The sequence below is a fragment of the Rhinolophus hipposideros genome (assembly GCF_964194185.1).
Source record: "Rhinolophus hipposideros genome assembly, chromosome: 16".
Lineage (NCBI taxonomy): Eukaryota > Metazoa > Chordata > Mammalia > Chiroptera > Rhinolophidae > Rhinolophus > Rhinolophus hipposideros.
Genome location: NC_138062.1, coordinates 49381877 through 49404844, shown reverse-complemented (window position 1 = coordinate 49404844; position 22968 = coordinate 49381877). Strand labels below are relative to the sequence as shown.

Below are 22968 nucleotides of genomic sequence, written 5' to 3'. Positions count from 1 at the left end.
CATTATATGATATCAAGCAACATCCATGGCCACTACCCACTAGCTAGTAGACACTCAAGTGGTAACAACCAAAAATGCCTCCAGACATTGCCCTTGGGGTTAAGAACTAGTGGACAAGGATGGCAGGTCCAATGAGAAGAGGACCTCTCTGATCGAACTATGGTTTTAAAGAGCCTTTCACATGAGGGGCTGAGGCAGGAGGCGTCCGTGCCTAGGAGGCAGTCCCTCAGAAATGAGGAAGGGCTGTAGCAGAGATGGTGGGGAGGAAGCAGGCGCAGGCCCCGGTTTACAGAAGCTCGGTCAGTGCAGGAAGTTCTGGGTCCTTTGAGGCCATAGGCCCTGGGGCGGCCCAGCATGCTCCACGGTAGCTGAGGACAGGAAATGTTACCTTCAGGAGTTGTGACAGGGTGTCCAACACCTCGGGGGGCCCAACCTCCAGACCTTCGTCTCGGCCCGTGGCTCTCTTCTTGTACGTGACGTTGCCCAGGTACAGGATGGCTGAGAGGACAGAAAAAATCCTGGGAGGAAAAAGGAGCCTCAGTTGGGGTGGTTTCCACAATTGAGAGACGGCAGAAGCTTCCAGACAACTAGGCTGAATTCATAACACCATTTTTGTTTTTTAAACTTTGATTTATTTAAGTGTGGTTTTCCAGGACCCATCAGCTCCAACTCAAGTAGTTGTTTCAATTTAGTTGTGGAGGGCGCAGCTTACAGTGGCCCATGTGGGGGATCGAACCGGCAACCTTGTTGTAAGAGCACTGTGCTCTAACCAACTGAGATAACTGGCTGCCTCCTATAAGACCATTAAATTCTAGTCAGAACACATGAAACCTGAAAGACGTCAAATCCCTCTGTGGGAGACTCTGTGTGGAATGTGACTTGATAGATATCTCTATTTTATTTTTGGTAAGGGGGGAGCTTAATTTGTTTTATTTTATTTATAGAGCATAACAAGCACATGCAAAAAAACACACAATTCCCAAGTTTAGAGACAAATTGTCACAAAAGGTACAGAACCCCGTAAACTAGCGCTCAGACCAAGGAACAGAACATTCCAGGCCATGGAACCGCCCACTCCTACAGAGGAACTGCTGTCCTGAGGTCTAACATTGTCTGTGAACTTGATATCCATGACATTGTACGTACTTGTATCTGGCCTGTCACTGAATACGTGGGATGTATTACTGTACACAGACTCGGTTTGTTCATTCTCGGTGTCCTAGACAAGTGTATCTGAGCCTCAGCACTGCTGGCACCTTGGGCTGGATTATTCTTTGCTGGGGTGGGGGTGGATGGGTGTCCTGGGCGCTGTGTGATGTTGAACAGTGTCCACTCACCCCGCCTCCCACACACAGGTAGTGCGACAACCAAAGATGTCCTCAGACAAGGCAGAACCCTCCCCCACTCCCCGATGAGAGCCGCTGCTGTGGATAGAGTATTTCTGTACGGTCCCCGAACTAAGTTTTGTTCTGTTTAAAGGGTCATTAAAAACCAAACTGAGATGCAGAGAAGAACATGCAGCGGAGACCCCGCGGAGCACGACGTTGGAAACATTTACTGTCTGGCCTCCTGCAAAACGTTTGCTGAGCCCTGCGCAATTTGTTTAATCTCCTGTTGGTGGGCATCTGGGGGTGTTTCCAGGCTTTGGGCCTGTCATACAGGAGGCTGCTGCTGTGTGTGCGTGTCACTGGGTGAGCGAATGCATGTGTTGTTGTGTACCCACAGCTGTAGTGGAAACAACCAAATGGTTTTCCCACGGGGCTGGCCTGTGCAACCTCTCAGCAGTGTGCAAGTGTTCCTGTTGGAATTTTGGCTAAACAGGTAGCTGTGGTTTCCTTTTTTTTTCTTTTTTCTTTTTTTAAGGAGAGCGCAGCTCACACTGGCCCATGCGGGGATTGAACCAGGAACCTTAATGTTATTAGCACCAAGCTCTAACCAACTGAGCTAACTGGCCATCCCCAAGTGTGGTTTTCAAAAATTAAGCAAAAAATGTCAATGGGGGGTAAAATACGCATCGTATAAAATATGCCATCGTAACCATTATTAAGTGTTAAGTTCTATATGTTCCATACATAACATTATTGGGCAAAAAAACCCCTGTGGTTTTAACTGGCATCTCCTAATGACTGATGATGAGGGTCTCTTTCCACGTGCTTATCATCACTGGGCTACATTCGTTAGAGAAATTCTTTCTGGGGTGTTGGTCAGATCTTAGAGAGTGACCGGTAAGATCTGGGGGTGCCCATGTGGGAGGTGGCAGGATGGCTGGCTAGCCCACTTACTGTTTCTTGGTGGCAGGGAGGAAGCCCACCATTTCCATGGCCTGCTTGAGTCTTTCGAAGTCATGCTTCAGGTCTTCTCCGTCTTCAATCTTCAAGTTATGCTGAAAAACAAAGTCAGCAACACGTTGGGTATTTCTGGGCCAGGGAGGGTGGCATGTCAGAATGATTTTGGCTGGAACTGATGGGGCAGGGCGCAGGACATGGGGAATGAATGGGCTCCTTTATGCTGCCTCTTTGGAGTTGGTCTGGGGCCGGAGGGGGCCAAGGCAGACAGCCTCTGACCTCCGGCAGCATGTAAACAGCCCGAGGGAAACAGAGGTGGTGTTTGTGGCCGGCTAGGCTGTTTACCTGGTTGAGGTAGAAATAATCTTCAGGCTGCTTGAGCTGAAATTCTTGTCGCTCTTCCTTGCTGACGCCAAGTAACAAATAATAAAACACGTGGTAATTCCTGTGAGTCAAAATTAGGGGAAAAAAGTCATTTTTGGAGGCCAAACAGCTACTCTTCAAACCACTACTAATATTGCTTTGGAGACCACACAAGGGAGGAAAAAGCTCAAGTATGTACAAATTTGAGACAATAAGTCAATTCTTATTATGTCTTAAACCCTCCCACCTCCCAAAACATGGGCTTCTCCCATCAGATTTTCCAGTCAGATTTCTCAGGGGGTCGGGTGGTGGGTGGGTATATGTCTCGCTCATTGGTCAATCAGAGATGCCTCTAATCTAACCCCATTTTGGCAGAAATCTGAGTACCTACTCCAGGTAAAAGCCTCAGGGAGATACAAAAATAAACACAAAATGGTGCCTTAGCCTCACAAAGCTTGGGGCCAGGCCCCGCTCCCTGGAGAGCTGTGCCATGGCTCCCAGGGAAAGTTCCTCCATCTCAGAATACCCGCTTGTCTCCTCCAGAGGGAAGGCAGATGTCGGGGCTCACCGAGGATATCTCCTCCTACCTCTCATCCTTCTCCTGAGAGACCAGGCGAGACTTTTCAAGCAGGTACTTTTCAACAACAGCTCTGTCATTTAAAAAAAAAGAAGGGATAAAGCATTACATTTGAATACTGTTTCCTTAAAGAACTAATTTGTTACCATGGTAAAGCTAGTTGTGGGTTAACTTCCTTAAACACAAGGTAAATACAGGGACACAGCTATAATCACCCTAAAAGGCAAAAACACAATCACTTCAAGTGTGGTAAACACAATCACCCCAAGGCTACCATAGGGTAGCCTTGCCCTGACTACCATCTATAAAAAGATAAGGAACCTGGGTTGGCCACTTCTGCTCCACAGACCAGATTCGGGCTGACCGCTGCACAGAATCCCGGGTGGGACCTGCCTCCCAAGAGGCGGGAACTGGAGCGATGGTACCATGGACAATATAGGAAGGGATCCCCCCTGCTCCCACGAGCTCCTCAGTAATTAAATGTTTCTCCAGTTGACAGTCTAATAAATAGAAGATGACAACAGGTTTATTTTTCTATTCTTTTTACAGCTTTATTGATTCTTGATGTAGGGTAAGGTATGCAATGTGATGAGTTTTCACTGGATCCTTTCATAATCCGTATTTTTTAAGAACAGCTTTATTAGGTGTAATTGATGCACAATAAACTTAAAGTGTGCGATTTGATGAGTTAGGACACATGCAAATATCTATGAACCCACCACCACAATCAAGATAGTGAACACATCCATCACCCTGGAAAGCTTCCTTGGGACCTGTGTCATTCCTCCCCACCCCAAACAGCCACTAGCAGCCCCATTTCAGATCAGTTTGGATTTTCTAGAATTTTAAAGAAATAGGTTGAGCCATGTTGTAGCATGGATCAGAACTTCATTCTGTTTTATGGCTGACTAATATTCTACATACCGTTTACCCGAAAATAAGACCTGGCTGGACAATCAGCTCTAATGCGTCTTTGGGAGCAAAACTTACAGTAGATAGCTAAATAAGACCGGGTCTTATATTCATTTTTGCTCCCAAAGACGCATTAGAGCTGATTGTCCGGCTAGGTCTTATTTTCGGGGAAACACGGTATATAGACACATCACATTTTGCTTATCCATTCATCAGTTGATGGACATTTGATGGACATGTGTCCATGAGGCTGTACGGGCGCTGGGGAGGTGCCAGGTACTTCTGCAGCCACACCATCAGCACTAATAGTAGTGACAGCAAATGTTCCAGGCACTGTTTCATGGGGTTTAACATCCTGAATCCTCCATCCCTCTGGGGTGGGCACTATGGCTCTTGTTAATGGACGAGGTACTAAAATTGGAGAGGTCACACGCTGCTGGGGACCCCACAGGTGGGAGGTGGCCCAGCAGGGACCCGGGCCTGGCATGAGCCCTGCTCCCTCCATACCCACTGGCGCTGGAAGGGCTGGTCTCATGGGCTCCATTATCACCAAGTGTGGGAGCAGGGCAGGTTGGCAGGCCAGCCTCACCTGAGCCTGTCCTACTTTACGGGAGAGGCAGCTGGTGCCCGAGGGGTGACAGGGCGGGGCCCCCGGCCCAGGACTTGCTGGATCCCGCTTGCCTGTCTCTCCAGGATGGCAGTCTTTTTTCTGCAGTCTTGCAGAGGACATACGCACATACCACGCACAAATGGGTTTCCAAGGGCTCCGCCTATGCCTTCCCTTCTTTCAAACCCATGTTTTCTTCTATTCCTACCCGTCTAGTAACTATTTTAGTTAGCAGCAGTTTGTTTTCCTGGGGAGGGAGGCTGCATCTGGTTCTAGAATTAGACTCCTGTTGGAATTTCAACCTGTGGCTGATTCCCTGGGCTGTGTCAGCATATGGGAACAGACACAACTCCTTGCCAGCCCAGAGCTATCATTTCACTGATGATAGCCCGTTTCTTTTCCAGATCATCTTGGAGGCCCAGGCCCCTATGAGGGTTAGTAGGGGGCGAGGGATCCCCTGGTACTGAGCCTTTGAAACCACAGGAAGAAGAAGCCTTGCAAATTGGGGAACTGGGGGAAGGCTTAGACTGCCCTTGACCCTTGGCCGCAGCAGGAAACAGCACCGAGAAGTGTCACCTGCCCAAAAGCAGAACCAGGTCTGGCTGTAGCTGCTCCCTGGACAGGAAGTGCACCTCCCTCATTGAAGCGTGGGCAGGCCATGGTCATGGGCCAAGAGGGGACTTCCTTTCCTGAATTCAAGGCCACAGACATGATTCTCCATTGCTGGTGGATGAGATGTGGCCACTCAGGGCCTCTGGCCCTGAGCTTCATGGCGTCTATTTGGCTGAGGACCAGCCCTTGCTGGTGTACTGGGTCGAACAGTGGTCCCCAGAGGATATGTCTACCTGGAACCTGTACCTGGGACCTTATTTGGAAAAAGAGTCTTTGCAGCTATAATTACGTGAAGGATCTCAAGATGAGGTCATCTTGGATGATCTATTACAGGTACTAAATCCAATGACAAGTGTCCTAAAGGATAGAAGAGGAGAGACAGACACAGAGAGACACAGACGGGAAGGCTGTGTGAGGGTGGAGGCAGAGATTAGAGTGATGTAGCCACAAGCCAAGGAATGCCTGAGACCGTCAGAACCTGGAAGAGACAGAAAGGATCCTGCCCTAGAGCATCTGGGGGGAGTGTGGCCCTGCCCACACCTTGATTTCGGACTTCTGGGCTCCAGAACTGTGAGAGAAGAAACTCCTGTTGGTTTAAGTCACCCCGTTTGTGGCGCTTTGCTTCAGCAGTCCTAGGACGCCACATGGAGAAGAAGAGTTGGGGGAAGGAAGAGGGCAGCAGTGCCCACTGGGAGCAAAGGCCCTGATGTCTGTCTGGCCTGCAGCGCCAGCCCGGGAAAACGTGAAGCAGCCTCTTGGCTTCTCTGCTCTCGGCAAGGGAGGCCCTGGAACTGTAGAAATTGTACGTTTCTGTGTTGGCTGCCCAGTCAGATATCCTGGGCATCCCCTACTGGACCCGTGGGACAGAAAACATTTTAAATAAGGGTTAGGGTGTAAAGAAGAGGCCGAGGCCTGTAGGACAGGGTGGCTCCAGGTGTCTCTGATTAACGATGGGTGGCATACCCTGAGGGTGGGTGGTAGTGCCCACACAGATGCTGAGTTGGGGCCCAGCAGCGCTTGGGGAGGATCCACTGGATGGCCTGAGGGGAGGGCTGAGGCCGTGAGGAGAATCACCAGCTTCCTAGCACCCAGAAGGACTGAGGGGCCGGAGTAGGCCATTTACTAAAGGCCTCTTCTCCACACCACTGCCTGTCAGAGCCTGGGCAGCAGGAACAAGGGAAGCCCGAGGCCAAAGAATTTGTGAAAACAACATTCACATTTTGAATAGGAACTGTCAACTGGAACAATCATTAGATGACAGGAAAATCTAGACAGTTTGGAATCACCCTCAACTCCCCATCACACTTGAGGACCTGCTCCTTCCTGAAACGCTAGTGCCTTCTCTCGGCCCGCAGGTGCGTGTTGCTCAGGTCTGTCCAGCATCTAGGGCTTCTCACCTTGTTGCTCAGAGCCTCACTGAAACCTTTACAAATCCCACTGCCACTGAAGACTCTCACACCAGGTTGTGGAGGGGGGCAGGATTTCTTTGAGTAACCAGTCAATGGATTTTGCCAATATGCCTTTTCCCCGTTTCCTTTGAAACAGTCTTATTGGCTCATAAGACCTTCTTTGCATTAAAAAAACCAAAACAAAACACCAAAAACACTATGCAGTATTCAATCACAATTACAGTTTTTTAACCAACTGAAACTGCACAGAATATATATTTTTAAAGACAAAAAATCCTACAGAACTGAATTCTGAAATGTTATGGTTTAAAAATTATGACAACATAGATAATTCCTTATAACATTAATTCATTGCACAAAGCTGTCAGATACTTTCATAAGTGTAACTACTGCCCGGAGTGCAAATGAACACAATTTCAATGTTACATTTAATAGCAGTAATTGTGCCTACACCTAAGGAACTCACATTTCTCGCACAAAATGTTGGTCTGTTTCACTTCTACCAGGCAACCAACTTCACAATCCAGTTACCACTTACCCACTCATCCATCCATCCATCCATCCATCCATCCATCCATCCATCCATCCATCCTCCCACCCAGCAACCCATCCGCCTGTTAGTATTTCTCTGGACAACTGCCTCACTTTGCTACCATGTTTCCCCGAAAATAAGACCTAACCAGAAAATAAGCCCTAGCATGCTTTTCCAGGATGACATCCCCTGAACAGAAGCCCTAATGCGTCTTTTGGAGCAAACCTTAATATGAGACCCGGTGTTATTTTCGGGGAAACATGGTATCAGTATCACATGTCCTGCCTGAAAAGGCACATGTTTGGCAAATGCCAGAGTTTTGACTCTGCCTGCGGCAACCCAGACTGACCAAACTAGAAACCTTATCAAGACTAGGAAACAGGTTGGTCTGTCCTTGCCCGTTCTTGGTAAACCCCAGCACACTGGCACCTCCAGCTCACTGTGGTCACTCCATGAGGGCCTGGGTCCATGCTCAAGGCCCTGGGACGGCAGGGTTGGTTACGGAGGTGCTGCCTCTTCTCCACCTCCACTTCCCACCTGGACCCAGTGCTCAGACCTTCACATCAAGGACTTAACATCCCACGGGCTTCCCTGTACGATTCCCAAATGTCCATGCTTGGGCTGGCTCTCCTGGGCATGGGCCTGCGGGACCCTGGACTAAAGCTGGCGTGCGCAGTGCGGGTGGCTGCCAACTCACCCTCTCACGATGCCACTCTCCAGGTAGTTGACCTGGATGAACTTCCCAAATCGGCTGGAATTGTTGTTGTGGGCTGTTTTGGCATTCCCAAAAGCCTGCGAGGAAAACAGAAATAGATTTTCAGACGGTGAGGAGGAAATTTCTACAGGCCTCAGCCTCGGAGCTCCCTTGGGTATCACAGACACGCGTACTGAAGGCATTCAGTGGCCCAGGTGACAACTGGAGAACAGAAAGGTGTGCAGCCCAGCTGCGCTCCAACATACTCACTCTTCATCTCTGTTTGGGTTGTGGGAGGGTCTCCCATTTTAAGTCTCAGACGTGAAAAATGTCAGTCATCAGAATTGTTTCCTAGTCACAATGGTTCAGATAGCAAACTCTAGCCTGTACACCGAATCCAGTCTGCTGCACGTTTTTGTACTGCTTACTATGAGTCAACTGTGGTTTTTGCATTTGTAAATGGTTTAAAAGAAAAAAACTCAAAGCACAGTAATATTTCCTGATATGTGAAAATTCTATTCACGTCTGTGTCCATAAATGAGGTTTTCCTGGCACACAGCCAGTCCTATTCATTTACAGATCGTCTACGGCTACTTCTGTGCTGCGACGGCAGAGTGGCTGTGACAGAGACTGTCTGGCTTGCAAAGCCGAAAATATTTACTATCTGGCTCCTTCCAGAAGGAATTTGCCAGACCCTGGGCTGATATGAGCTTCTGCCTCCAGGGACCAGATTGGGTGTGAGGGAGCAGGATTCACCCTGGAGAGATCATGCAATTCTGTGGGATGACAAGCAGTTCACAGCAAACTGTTTTAATTGGGGGAAAAATTGGTGCAACATAAAACTAACCATTTTAAAGTGAACAATTCAGTGGCATTTAGTACCTTCCTACCACCTCTATCTAGTTCCAGGACATTTCCACCACCCCAGGAGGAGACCCCAGCCCTATTAGGAGTCACTGCCCATCTCCCCTCCCCCTGCCTCTGGCAACCACGAATTTGCTTCCTGTCTCTGTAGATTTGCCTGTTCTGGACATTTCCCATGAGTGGGGGCATACACTGGTCTTTTGCATCTTGATGTTTTGGGGGTTCACCTGTGTTGTGGCATGAATCAGGCCTTCATTCCCAACAGGAAGAGAAAGTATGTGTAGTTCATAAGCCTGCAGCATGGTGGGGTTCCTCCTGGGGCCTCCCATGTAACCACCACACAGATTATCCCCCACCCAGGTTCCCAGGGTGCCCTTCTCACGCAGCTGGTACCCACTGCCCAAGGGATTAATAGATAGGGAGAGGGTGCGATGAAGCCTAGAGGAAGGGTTGGTGCCTGAGGGTGAGGTTCCCTGTTTCAAGGACACAGGCTGGCTGAGGTGGGGGTGGTGGGGCCAGGGAAAGAGTGACATGGGGGGTGACACCCCCGAGTCACACGAGGAAAGGGAAGCTTGGCAGTAGCAAGAAGAGTGTCAGACTGACAGTGTTTCCCTCTGAGGAGGCTGAGCTGTGTGGGGAGGGTGTGGGGGGTGAGGGCAGTGGGGAGGAGGTGGTAAAGCTACCGCCCAGATCTGATGGAGGGCTGGGGGGTTGAGGGCAGGGCAGAGAGAGGTGGCCAGGCTCGCAGGGGAGTCAGGAACGGGGAGACGTGCCGGCATGGAGAGACTGGGTTTTCTGGAAGGCCTCCTTCTGCACGGGATGGGTGCAGGTGGATCACTGATGAGAACTCCTGATGGGGCAGCCGGAAGGCAGAAGCCCGTCTAAAAAAAGCATCTGTGAGAAGGCCCAGGACACTTACTTAGAGAATGGCTCCATTCAGCAGAGCCTGAGACGAGGATGGGATCCCGGTTGGGCCCACATGCTACTCACGCTCCTGGCTAAGGGAGTCATGGGATGAGCAAATTCTTGCCTCATTGCTTCGGGCCCTCCAGACCTAGGGAACGGACCTCCCTGTAAAACCCGAGCCGACTACAAAGTCACCAAGCAGGGCAGTGATAATGAAGGGGAGCCCCGGAGAGGCAACCTGGCCTGCACTGGGAAGGGGGCCTCAGCTGGGAATTTTGGGGGGCTCCACAAGGCCTTGTGGGGGTGTAATCCAGCCTGAGGAGGCACTTTCTTGTCAGACAGAGGCCACAGAGCCGAGCCTTCCTCTTTTTCACAAATCTCCCTTGGGACCCATCACTTGCTGGGTTTTGAAAAATTCTTTGGAGGGTCTGATTAAACACTGGGCTTGTCACCAGGTCCTGACGCATGTGGCCGAGCTGTCGGCCAGTGGCTGCACTGCACCAGCTGTTGGGTCCGCCCTGCTTTCCTGAGTGTCTCTGGAACCCAGTGCAGGGCTCCCTTCCTTGGCACTGCTGACACTCGAGGCTGGATCGCCCTCTGGGGTGGGACGGTCCTGTGCCCTGTAGGTCTCTGCCTGCCAGATATAAGAACACGTGAGACAACCAAAAATGTCCCCCATGATGGCTGGGCAGCACTGCTACCTACAGATGCAGGTACACGGGTTTGCAGGGCTGGGCCATCTGGGCCTTAGTGGGACTCTTCCTCCTGTTATGAGGGCCCCCACATGCACTGTAGGAGCTGAGGGCTCCGCTGGGGAAGAAAAGTGTCTTTCTAGGTGTAATCTCCAGTTTCCCCTAAGTTCAGCCTCGGAATTGTGTTTGTTGTTTCAGGCAAAGCCCACGAGCTCTCGATGTACGCTCTGGGAAAGACAGTGGATCCATTTTCTTTCATTCCACACTCCCCAGAGCCTGTGGGGTGGCATAGGAGCCGAGGACACAACTGCTCTGTGCTAAACTGAACTCCTGTGGGCGAGCCTGAAAGTCCTTCCTGTTCTAACTACAAGCAGATGGTGAAGCAATGCCTGACCCCGTAGGGCTCCATCCTGGGTCAACAGGCCTCTGTGCTGGGTCCCTGCAGCATTCAGGTCCAGGGCCTGCCTTGGAGGCACCCTGGAAATGCGCATTTGCACCCCGAAGAGCAACAGTGGTCCCTTGTGAACTTGGGACAAATTTCCGTGGTGATTTCTAAGGAAACAGCCAGGCCTGGTGTCCTGTAGAGAAGCAGGAATGTCTTGGGGATGTGGGGCCCACTCACTCTCTGGTTCTGCGATTACTAGTGAGGGGCCCGGTGACCTCACGCGTCTGGTATGCGATCTCAGCACACTGCGACTTTTCAAAGCCAATCTAAAAATATCCGGTTGGTGCTATTATACATCCGAGGAGGAGGAAACGCTGGTCTGGCACTCCCTGCGAGGGGAGCTATTGTGTAGCTGCTCCCGGGACAGGCCAGGGGCACTTGCATGGCCTCCATGCACAAAGGTAGCTGGTGTGCCCAGCGGATCATGTGGGGCTGGGGGTGGACAGGAGGAAGCAGGACACGGGCGCCAGCAAGGATGCGATGTAATCTGGCCTTGGGGCTGGGGAAGCCACATGTTTATGCCATCTGCCCACCAGGCCAGAAATATAAAATACATGTTTCTAATGTAAGTTGTACACTTTGGGGAAAAAAAAGTAGAACCACATTAAAAGTTCACCCCACAGAAGAAAGAAAACAAAACATACAGAGACGACCCTATGATTCAACCCTGGCCTGGGTTGTGGTTTCTAGGTAAAACTAACAAAGAAGCTGCACCCACCTTCCTCTGACGGGTAGACAAGGCCGGGGCCCAAGGGGGTAGGTACTGTGTGGCCCCCCACCCTGCCGCGGATGTTGAGAGCTGGGCGGGAGCTATCCGCCTGTCTTCTAACTGCCCTTGTCCTTGAGGTTCTTCTTTTGAGAGATTCAGTTTTTAAAATTGGGGACATCCAGGAATGCACTCCTACTTAGCCAGAAATTTCTAGAAGGTGCATGTTCTGTATAAACAGGATGGCTCTTCTCTTGGTTAGGATGCACAGTAAATATTTTAGACAGAATGGTGATGACATCACACAATAACCATGGCGTGTACCAGACCCACACCAGGCCTGTTGTGGGCTTTCTTACTCTTCCTTTTGCTTGTACTTCTCTAAGAAACAGATGTGCCCTCCCCAGTCCAGATGAGGAAACCGAGGCACAGAAATCTAACCTCCCCGAAGTCTAAGAGCAGGTGGTGGACATAACCCAACGCCCCCACTCCTAGCCCACGCCCCGCCTGTTGGGCCCTCAGTCCCTGCAGCCTGGGCTCCGTCTTTAGACCTGTTCTCAGTGCGTGGGGCCAGGCAAGCGGGCTCGGAACTTTTGGGGGTGCCTGCCCGCGCTGGCGCAAGCCCTCTCTGAGTTCACACCTGGCCTCTCCTGCATCCCACATGAAAACCAAACAAGCCTTGAGATGGATTTTATTAGGTATACAACATTTTGCTTTCAGATGTCAGAACTCCAAGCATGTGGAATGAGCTCAAAAAGTAAACACTAACCTGTTTCTCATGTCAACAGGTGAGCCCTGGGTCAGGGTCCCCTGGACAGAAGTCCCCTAGCTTTGATGCACAGGGTGGTCATCTTTCCAGCCAGACTAAGGGAGCCAGATCTGGGATAACTCCATCACCCCCAGATTTACTTGAGGCCATCCTTTCTTGGAGGAAAGTTCTAGGTCATTCTAGTGGCTTTGTCTTGGTTGTGGGGTTGACCTTCTTTGTTTTCCTAATCTTCTATCCACAAGGACCTCACTTCCCAGGTGTTTGTGGTTCATGAGATATCATTCATTCACTCACTCTGACTTATTCGTTCATTCATTTAACAACAATGTACTGATCAGCAGCTCGTGCCTGGCACCGTTCTAGCCTCAGACAACTCCTCACTGTGGGGCTCCACCAGGGATGCCCCGAACATCTACTTTGGCTGAAACTGGATGACACTGCCTCTGGGAGCATCCACAACCGGTCTGGGCAGGAAGGGCTGCCTGTTGCCTCCTGTGGCCTTGATGGTGCCCTTCCCTCTGCAATGCCACCTCTGGGTGAAGCCTCTGTTCTTCCTCTCAGGCCACGAGCCAGGCAGGACTTTGGAATCTTGTGTCTGGTCAGGGCCAGGCACCGAGATGGAGAAGTGACTGGTGTTGCCGCGACACACTGAGATTGTAAGAGAATATTGGCAAATACTAGGCCCCGACAGAGCCTAAAGAATGGGCCGAGAAAGGGAGAGGGTCCGCCCGCTTCCTGGCCTCCCACTCCAGCCTGGTGGGGAGAACTCAACACTCAAGGGTGACCGGAAGCTGGTGCTGGCACAGTAGTAGTCCCATAGCGTGGAACCCAAGTTGTTCTTCTCCCAAGCGTTTTCCATGATCCTGGGTACCTTTCTATGTGAGAGTGCTCAGCCCACACCCACTGATAGATGGTGCCCACGTAAGGACGTGGACGATGGTCAGACCCTGCGGGAGAGGCCCGGGAGGTGTCCCACGGCTGTGCCAGGCCTGCATGGAGTGGGAACGCCATGGGCCATGCCCCCGCCCAGGTGGCACGTGGACCAAAGAGTCTGGAGGATCTGCTCTGCTGAGTTGCTGAGCAAACAGGCCTGGGCCATTGAGTCAGGGCTGGGGCTTTCCTGTGTGGAAATGCTGGGAAACAAACCCTGGCCCGAGTGGGAGGTGTTAACTGGGGTTAACTGGTTCCAGGTTCCTCCCCTATAAAATTAGGGAGAAAATCCCTGCCTTACAGAGTAGTTTGATGACAGGAGACTGCCTTGTGCATCAGGGGCCAGAAAACTTGTTCTGTGCAGGGCCAAGTAATAAATATTGGGGCTCTGTCGCAACAGCTCCACCCTGCTGTAGAATGAAGCAGCCACAGACGATCTGTACATGAATGGACGTGGCTGCGTGAAGGACGCCCTTCTGACGTGGGGCAGGGGCAGGCTTGGACACTAACTTCCAGCAGGGTCGGCAAATGACGGCCAGTCACCTGTTTCGGTGTAGCCTGTGAGCTAAGAACGGTTTCCACATTTTTAAATGCTTGAATAAAAATCCAAAGAAAACTATTTCATAACACGTGTAAGTAAGTGAGATGAAATTCAGCTTTCAGTGTCTACGCATGTTCTGTTGGAGCACAGGCATGTCTGCTTACATATGACCTGTGGCTGCTTTAGACTGAAAAGCTGAGTTGAGTCGTTGTGATGGAGGCTGGTCTGGCAGAACTGAAAATACTGACCCTTCGTTGGGCTGTTTACAGGAAAATTGTGCCCCTGCTGAATTAGGGGGCTCTCAGTTAAACGTTCCCTTCTCCCCAAAGGGCCAGGGCAGTACCGGGGCTGGGGGAAGGCACTCAGACACGTGGTATCTGACAGAGACACGTGATGGCTGAACATGAGAAAGCATGAGATGGGTGAGTGTGGCACAGGCTAACTGGTCTCCCTGGGGCAGAGCTGGGACACTATGAAGCCAGAGACAGACATAGAAACCTGCTCCCTCGATGCTGGTGGGGGCGGGAGGTGGGGAAGTGAGCAGCACAGCTGATGCGCTTTCCACAGAGCTGCCACGGAGGGAGCATTGGGTTTAGGAGGCGGCGGCCTGTCCCAGGAAAGGAAAATGCCGGAGGAGGACAAGAATGACGACGGGAAAGGAGGCAGCTATGGGGCAGGAGGCAAGACCCCCAAACCCCACCAACCCATGCGGGTGGCAGCTGCAGGCTCAGTGGGACAGCGGGTGCAGGGCAGAAGTGGAGGGGTCCCCTCCAACCTCATGGCTCCCTGACACACAGATGAGGAAGTAGAGGCTCTTCAGGGCCTGGCTGACACCCAGCCTCTGGCCTGGTTCTGTTCTCTTCCTTGGTGCCCAAGGGGCTGGGGGCACCAAGCAGGCTCTTGACAGCCAGCCGCTGGATGGCTGGATGGACAGACAGATGTTGCAAACTTGTGCAGAGAGCCGAGTGACAATGGGACATGACGCTCACCTCACCTGACGTCCCCAGTTCATAACAGACTCTGTCACTCTTCTCTAGAATAGTACTGACTGTCAGCTACAGACATGGACAGAAACACTGGAAACGCAGCAAGGGCTCCTGGGGCAAAGACGAAGCCCTTGGAAAGGGGACAGATTCTCACCAAGGGCCAAAGTTTCATGACAAACCCTGCTAGGGCGGGGGTGAAAGGGAGGTGGGCCGGGGGAATCTTGAAAAAATACAAGAAGGAAAAAAAACCCACAAGTCTGAAACAAGTTATTGTATCCCATATTTTCCTAAATTTTGGTTTAGGTTATGATGAAACAAACCATGCATTAGATCACAGAAGGAATAAAAAACCAGATCAAGGTCTGATGGGGGAGGGTCCTGCTTGGTTGTTACTGCACCAAAAATATTTGAGGAATGCATCAAGATCCCTGAGGGTCCATCCATTTGACACCTAACTCATTCTCTTTGGGGTTTGCTTGGTTCTTTTTCTCAGGTTTTTGAGTTGTGAAAGTAATACACTTATTTTCATTCGTTCATTCGTTATGGACACAAGCGTTTATGGCTGTGAAATGCCCTCTCATTGCTGTTCTAAAAACATCCTGTGGATTCTGATATTGTTTCTGTCACTTTTAGAAAATCTGTAGTTTTGGTTTGTAGATCCCCCCCGTTCATCTGAGAGTTCACAGAAGTTTACTTTTCCTTTAAAACATTTTTTTCCATGTGGAAGAGCCTTTAAAAAATTAATTTCTAGTTTTATCACTGTTAAGAATGTTGCTTGTAATATTTCTACTTCTGGAAATTCTAGATGCTTTCTCGGTGGCCTTATAAGGAATAAATTTTGAGAACATTCTGTGAATACTTAAGGTTTATTCTCAAATCAAAGGGTTTGCTATATGGCCACAAGATCTGCCTTAAACACATCCTTGCCTTTTAATGTCCACTCAACCAGCCTTGTGCTGTGTATTTGTACGTATCTGTTTCTTCTGGTATCTTTTGTAATTTCCACTTTGTAAAGGCAGTGGCTCTGTTGTTTGGTGCACATTCAATGACAACTATTATACCTTGAGTGTAAATTGAGGCATTTGCATTATGACAAAATTTCGTCACATGTAAAGTTCAGAGGCCCTATTTCTACCTTCTCCATGTCAGAATTACAGCTCTGTTCCTCCTGTTTCTACCTGCCTGTTCCACCCGTGCCTATGCCCTTATTTTTAGCTGCCGGAACCACTTTGATTAAGGTGTGTCTTGTTCATAAGGCATAGAGTTGAACTCTGCTTCGTAAACCAAGCTGAAAATCTTCTCCTTTTAATAGCTGGATTGCACTCATTTAAACTTAGCAGCCCATGGGCTCATTCCATCCATCGTTAGTGCTCTGCTTCACTGCTGCTTTTGAGTGTGGCCAAGAGACTGGGGATTGGAGCAATGCTCCAGGTCACTTTCGATGACTGCCTGAAATCCTGCACCTTTGCAAGACTTTCAACCTGACTTTGCAACTGGTTTGCATTGCATTTGTGTGGTGGGATGCATTGGGGAGAGGGGATCCATGGGTTCTGGTGGATGGACCCTTCCTGCAGCCCCACACCCTCAGGGAGGAGCGCACCCTCTCTAACTGGGGTTGGCAAATCAGTCATCCTGGGGCACCCTGACTTACAGCAGTGGGGAAGGAGAGTTGGAATTGCCAAGGGGAATTGCCCCTTCCCTCCAGTGAGTCACCACTGTGCAGCTCTCGTGGTTTGGGGTGAGGGAGAGAAAATGTTGAGAATCCAAGTGTGGGCTGTGGGGGCTTGTTAAAAATATAGTTTTCGGCCCCATCCCACACTTGTAGAATTTATGGAAAGGCTGAAAAACCTACATTCTTAAACCAGAGCTGGAGGGGGTTCTTCTGATTCCTGGAAGGGTGAGAACTACTGCTTTAGGGCTTATTATGAGTGTGAAGTATCTCTGGGGAGAAATAAAGCATGAGGATGTCTGTTTACACCCCTCTCTCTTGAACATCTGGAGTAGGGGTTGAGATAGTCAAGGGTGGGACAGAGCAAAGAGCTTCATTCTCTATATACTTAGTTTAATCCGACTGCTTTCCTAACGCTTAGCCCTGTGAGATGGGCAACTTTCATACTCCTGGGCCTCACCAATACTGGCTGCTCCCCACCTGCACCTTGACCCTACGTGGTACAGTAAGGTGGAGGGTTAAGGGAGGAGAAACCAGGTTCCTATGATGATGCAGAAACAGACACAGAATAAGAAACCATTGCTGAGAACCACCTCTTAGCTATGCTTGCATTCTCACAGCCCTGCTGAGAAGGGCCTGTCTGCCCACTAGACAGGTGGGGAAACTGAGCTCAGAGGCCTAAGTCAACTTCCCGACAAGGGGCTGCCAGCCTGGCCAGGAAATTGGTGCTCTGGACACCGCCGCAGCGTCAGGATGCTGTCACCTGCATACACGAGTGGGGTCACCATGGCCAGAGCCCAGGCGGTGGTGGGAAACATTTCAGAGGAAGAAACAACAGGATATAATGACAGCGAGGAAAGACCAAAGACCACTGACGATGGCACTGCCGACTGACATGGGGAAGCGGGAGAGGATGGAGGTGCATTAGGGTCAAAGTTCAGTTTGCCACGACCTCACCTGCCTGAGATTTGCTTTCCACACCTTATCGATGTAGTGAGAGCTTGTCTAAGCTGGGGGGTCTGCAAACTATGCCCCATGGACCAAGTCTAGCTTGACACCTTTTTAAAAAAATAAACTTTTAATTTTACATTTACAGGAAAGTTGTGAGAAGACTACAGTGAATTCCTGTGTACCTGGCAGTTAGCCTTTCCTGTTAACACGAGTGTGTATCTGTTGTGACTAATAAACCAATACCGATTGATACACTGATACATTATTAATAACTAAGTCCATACTTTATTTATTTGGATGCCCTCAGTTTTTCTCTAATCTCCTTGGTTTTGAGTCCTTGACAATTTTGAGGACTGGGTGGGTGTTTTGTAGAATGTCCATCAATTTGGGTCTGTCTGATGTTTCTCTCCCATCGCCTGCTTTGTAAATAGGTTTAATTGGCACACGGCCCTACCCATTCACTACAGATTGTCTTGTGGCTGCTTTTGCTCTACGTACAATGCAGAGCTGAGTTGTTGCAACAGAGATTGCATGGTCCTAAAATCCAGAAATGTTCATTATGTGGCCCTTTACAGAAACAGTTGGCAGATCCCTGGTCTAAGCTACTTGATAAGGGTTTAAGCTTAAATTGCTTAACCCAGGATATATACCTCAGGAATGGCTACTGCAAACCCACTTTGGCTAATCTGATCACTCAACATCAGGAGTTTCATCAATGAACATAATGAATGTCCCAAATGGGCTTCCATGGATGGATAGGGTCATGTTCAAGACACGTGGGTTGGATAAAACATGTTGGAGACACTTGCTACCCTTGTTGGGCAAATTCCATCTACGGCCTGCTCCTCAGGGACAGGGCTTAGGTCGGACCCCAACCCAGTCCCGTGTCCCACTGCTGGATCAGGGGCTCCTGTTGGGCTCTGAGAGATGGTGCCAAGGCCCACCAAAGAGGCCAGAGCCGACAGAACCAACTTTAGGACAGTTGGGCTCCTGTCTGCTGATACAAGATGTGATAAAAAAAAAAAATACGGTGAATGTTTAAATAAAAATATTTATTCCAGTAAAAGACACGGTGCCATTAATCCACCTCAAAATACTCCCCGTCACTTTGGACACATTTATCTCATCGTTCTTGCCACTTTCTGAAGCAGTTCTTGAAGTCCTCTTCCCTGAGTGCCTTTAGTTGCACTGTTGTGCCTGCCTCGATGTTCTGAATCAACTCAAAACATTTTCCTTTCATGGTCATTTTGACTTTGGGGAAGAGCCAGAAATCACACGGTGCCAGATCGGGTGAATAAGGTGGATGAGGACACATCGTAATGTTTTTATTTGACAGAAATTGCCGTATACCAGAAGTGATGTGTGACACGGAGCATTGTCATGATGGAGGATGAAGTAAAGACACTCACGAAAGAGGATTTCCAGAACTGCTTCAGAAAGTGACAAGAATGATGGGATAAGTGTGTTTGAAGCGAGGGGGAGTATTTTGAGAGGGATTAATGGCAATGTGTCTTTTGCTATAATTCTTTTATTTAAACATTCACTGTATTTTTCGATCACACCTCGAATGGCGCACGTGACAGAATTTGACTGAAACTTGTATTCATTATAACCCTCCCGTCTCTAGCTACTGATAGCAGCAAGACAAGATCTATGGGAAAGAATCTGAAAGCTGGATGTGCTGGGTCCCAGCAGGGAGTGTTCCAGATGTGTAAAGCCTGTTCTGTATTTCTGTTTTAATTGTGCTCAAGTTCATAGAACGTACAATTCACCATTTTAACCATTTTAACGTACCACTTGGTGGCATTTAGCACGTTGACAATGTTGTGCAACTGTCACCTCTATGTAGTTCCAGAACATTTCATCAGCCCAGAACCCTGTACCCAGGAGCAGCGCCTGGCTATCACTTATCTGCTTTCTGTCTCTATGGATTTACCTGTCCTGGACACTTCATATTGATGGGATCATACACTAGGTGACCTTTTGTGTCTGGCTTCTCTCATTCAACATAATGTTTCTGAGGTTTATCCACATCCTAGCATGTGTCCTCATTACTTATCGCTGAGTAATCTCCACTGTATCCACTCTGCCTTGAAAAGGGGCAGCAGGAGCAACAGCCTGCTTGCCTTGTGGGGGACTCCATCCTCCTTGAGTTGGGGGAGCCACGGCTGGTGCTGACCTGAGCCTAGGAGGACCGCTGGATACAAAGGCCCTGTGATACCCGCAATGGTCAGAGTAAGGGACCCCCAGCCACCTCTTTTTCGGGGGGATGCAACTCTCTCGACTTCCCAGCACAGGCCTGCTTCTAGACTTTGCTTCTTTGGAGGGTCCCTCCCCGGCAGCTCTAGAAAGGGCATGGAAATCCAACCATGCACAGGAGGGCCACCCTGGGCTCCCAACAAGGTGTCCCCCTTACCTTGGTGCCACCGTGACCTCATTTCAGCACTTACTCATTCCCTGTCCTTTCCTCAGCTGACACCCAGAGCTGCTGAACTAGATTAGCTTGCTAGAAGAAATCAACGGACCCTGAACAGCAAATGGCCCCTCAGAGCCTCAGCGTACCTGGTGGCAGGAGCCACAATGTGTGCTGGCTCTGTTGACCATGGGACGTTCCTGATTTGTCCTCTGCCTCTCCCAATAGGCCTTGGGGAGGAACTTAGCTAGATGATGGTAGCAAGAGCATGCCAGACTGAGAGTATAGCATGTGCAAAGGCCCTGGGGCAGGAGATAATCAGGCAGCAGAGAGGCTGACTTGCTGTAGGTCACACAGCACGCGGGCAGCTGAGATGGGCTGCTTGGTCCCACTCCTGACTTTTTGGCAGGGGGCAGCTCTTGGCCCTGAGGTCCTGCAGGTGGTAAATTCCGGCGGGAGGGGTGTGGTCACATGCTGAGTACTGAGAACTAGTTCAGGCACTTTGACAGAAGTGGAGCTATTCCCTCAGGGGCTGCGTGTCCTTGTCGCCCCTCTCCCCGCCCACAATCTCACAACAATTCACCAATGAGCAGCTCTGTCCAGGTATGGGATCTCCATGGCTCCCTGCAGACTGTCCAGAGCCCCAGGTCTGATTTTCAACGGTATAGCCTAAAGGTGCCCAAACTAGAGCAGGTTTCTCAGCCTTGTCTTCGCTGGCATTTGACGCTGGCTCATTCTTTGCAGAGGGGGCTGCCCTGTGCACTGTAGGGCATTGAGCAGCACCCCTGGCCTCTGCCCACAAGATGCCAGCCTCCAGGCAGTGCCAAACATCTCCTGGGAGCAGAATCGCCCCTGGCTGAGAACTGAACCTTAGACTCAGTTAAAATTGGCTTTCCTATAGATCCCCGTGCCATTAAGAAGGGCTAAATGGGGGCCGGCCCATTGGCTCAGGTGGTTAGAGCTCCATGCTCCTAAATCCGAAGGCTGCCGGTTCGATTCCCGCATGGGCCAGTGGACTCTCAACCACAAGGTTGCCGGTTCAACTCCTCGAGTCCCGCAAGGGATGGTGGGCAGCGCCCCCTGCAACTAAGATTGAACACGGCACCTTGAGCTGAGCTGCCGCTGAGCTCCCGGATGGCTCAGTTGGTTGGCATGCGTCCTCTCAACCACAAAGTTGCCGGTTCGGCTCCCGCAAGGGATGGTGGGCTGTGCCCCCTGCAACTATAAAACGGCAACTGAACCTGGAGCTGAGCTGCGCCCTCCACAACTAAGACTGAAAGGACAACAACCTGACTTGGAAAAAAGACCTGGAAGTACACACTGTTCCCCAATAAAGTCCTGTTCCCTTCCCCCAATAAAATCTTTAAAAAAAAAAAAAAAAAAAAAAAAGAAGGGCTAAATGGGGCTCTAAATTCTCACAGGTTGCTGTGACTCACTCTGTCATAAAGGGGTGATGATATCATCTAGTCTTTCCTGAGAACCCACCCCATGGAAGGCTCTGGGCCTCAGTGCCTGACAACTGACAAGTGGGGCCACTCTCTGCTTCACCCAGGAGCAGCTGGTCAGCAGCCATGAGCCAGAGTCACAGGGCCCGGCAGCGGCTGGGCAGGTAACTGCGAGACTCACACTCGACCCCTTGGTTTTCCAAAGACAGGCCACCTCCAGGGGACCTGGGTAACCAGGGTCTTAACGGGCAACTGACTGATACAGAAGGACACTTCGGAGAGCAGCTCCCCAGTGCTTCTGGGGACAGGTACGGGAGCCACTCCATCCTGGACAAGAGCTGGGAAATAAACTGGCTGCCAGACCCTGTGGTTGCTCAATGCCCTGCAAGGTGGATAGCGCTGATAGACAGACAGATACCCCCATTCACAGCCCAGCCCTGGTACAGCAAAGCGTCCAGAACATTTGGAAAGGGCGTTGGCTGTGGCAGGGGTGTCCCAGGCCCAAGCGATGCTTCGCCTTTTAATCAACTCTTTCTGCAAATTCCAAGGAGGCCTTGCTGGGTGTCTAAAATATACCCCATAATTTCACTCTTCTCTTAGACGTAGCATTCCCAAAAATATACCTTCTCCCTTTGTCTAAAATAGCTTCGGATCACTGCAAAGTATCAGGGCTCGGTACTTGTGCACAGCAGGCCAGAAAGACGGCTTCGAAGCTCTACAGAGCCCAGGAGGGGCAGGGAGCGCGGTGGGCCCTGCCTTCCGGGAGGTCGTCCTTTCCCCGGTATTCCTAGGAGCCCCTCGACACCCCAATCCTCTTTGTAACCCCACAGACACCCTCTCATTCTTCTGCACCCCTCCCACTCTGAGGTGGCCCCATTTTTCAGCGGGACAGTCTCCTGGATGTCTGCTACCCTGTCTGCGCCCTCCTTCTGGTCCACGTGGCTCCTACAGTTGCTCCCCCAGTTTTCTGTGTCTTGCGACATACCCGTGGCGAGATGGGAATACCTGTGCCTGCTGGTTTGTGTTAGCACTGGGGCAGGGAACGCTGCCACCCCAACCCTGGGGGTTGAGAAGCTTGTCCTCATGCTCCTTCTCTCGCTGAATCATTAGCCACCCCCCCCCCCCCTCCGTGAAATCCAGAGAGCATGCTGCTGGTCACACATCCGACACCACGGATGCCAGCTTCCTCTGGGGGTGCTGTGACCCCGGGTGCGTCCTTCCGGTCTTCCCCCAGCGTGATCACGCTGCCTCTCCCAGGAGCTCATGGAGGATCCAGAGGTTGGTGGGGAAGGAAAAGTCCAGGAGGCACTGGGGTCTGGGGTGGTGTCCTCATCCTGCTGTGCCCCTGGCAAACTGTGTGGGTGCAGGTGGCCTCAGGGCCCAGGGTGCAACTGGCTGGAAACCCACCCAGGGCCTCTCGTGAGGGCGTAAGACAGTGAGGGGCCTCACACAGCCCCAACCACCCTCACTCAGAGCTGTAAAAACACTCCCAGCTGCCAGTGGGAACAGAGCCGCAAGGTGGAGCCCACCCTGCCAGGATCTTCCAGGAGGTCGACATCACAGGCTTCCTTTTCTAACGCTCCAAAACCGCTTTAACACCCTACGACCCTGACACCAATTCCGATGGGTGGTTTTTCCCCCCACACCAAGCAATTCTCTG

At 50.6% G+C, this 22968-nt stretch overlaps 1 protein-coding gene across 6 annotated transcripts in view; it reads right to left on the bottom strand.

Annotated features, from left to right (window-relative positions):
• Positions 1-22968, bottom strand: part of MYO9B (myosin IXB) — a 79227-nt gene that overhangs the window by 32516 nt on the left and 23743 nt on the right. For all 6 annotated transcript variants that reach the window (XM_081077708.1, XM_081077707.1, XM_081077705.1 and 3 more), the window contains exons 3-7: positions 7995-8089; positions 3236-3298; positions 2631-2730; positions 2283-2383; positions 389-518 (exon numbers count right to left, since the gene is read on the bottom strand). In XM_081077708.1, coding sequence (XP_080933834.1) covers positions 389-518; positions 2283-2383; positions 2631-2730; positions 3236-3298; positions 7995-8089 — 489 coding nt within the window. The remainder of the gene's footprint in view (positions 1-388; positions 519-2282; positions 2384-2630; positions 2731-3235; positions 3299-7994; positions 8090-22968) is intronic.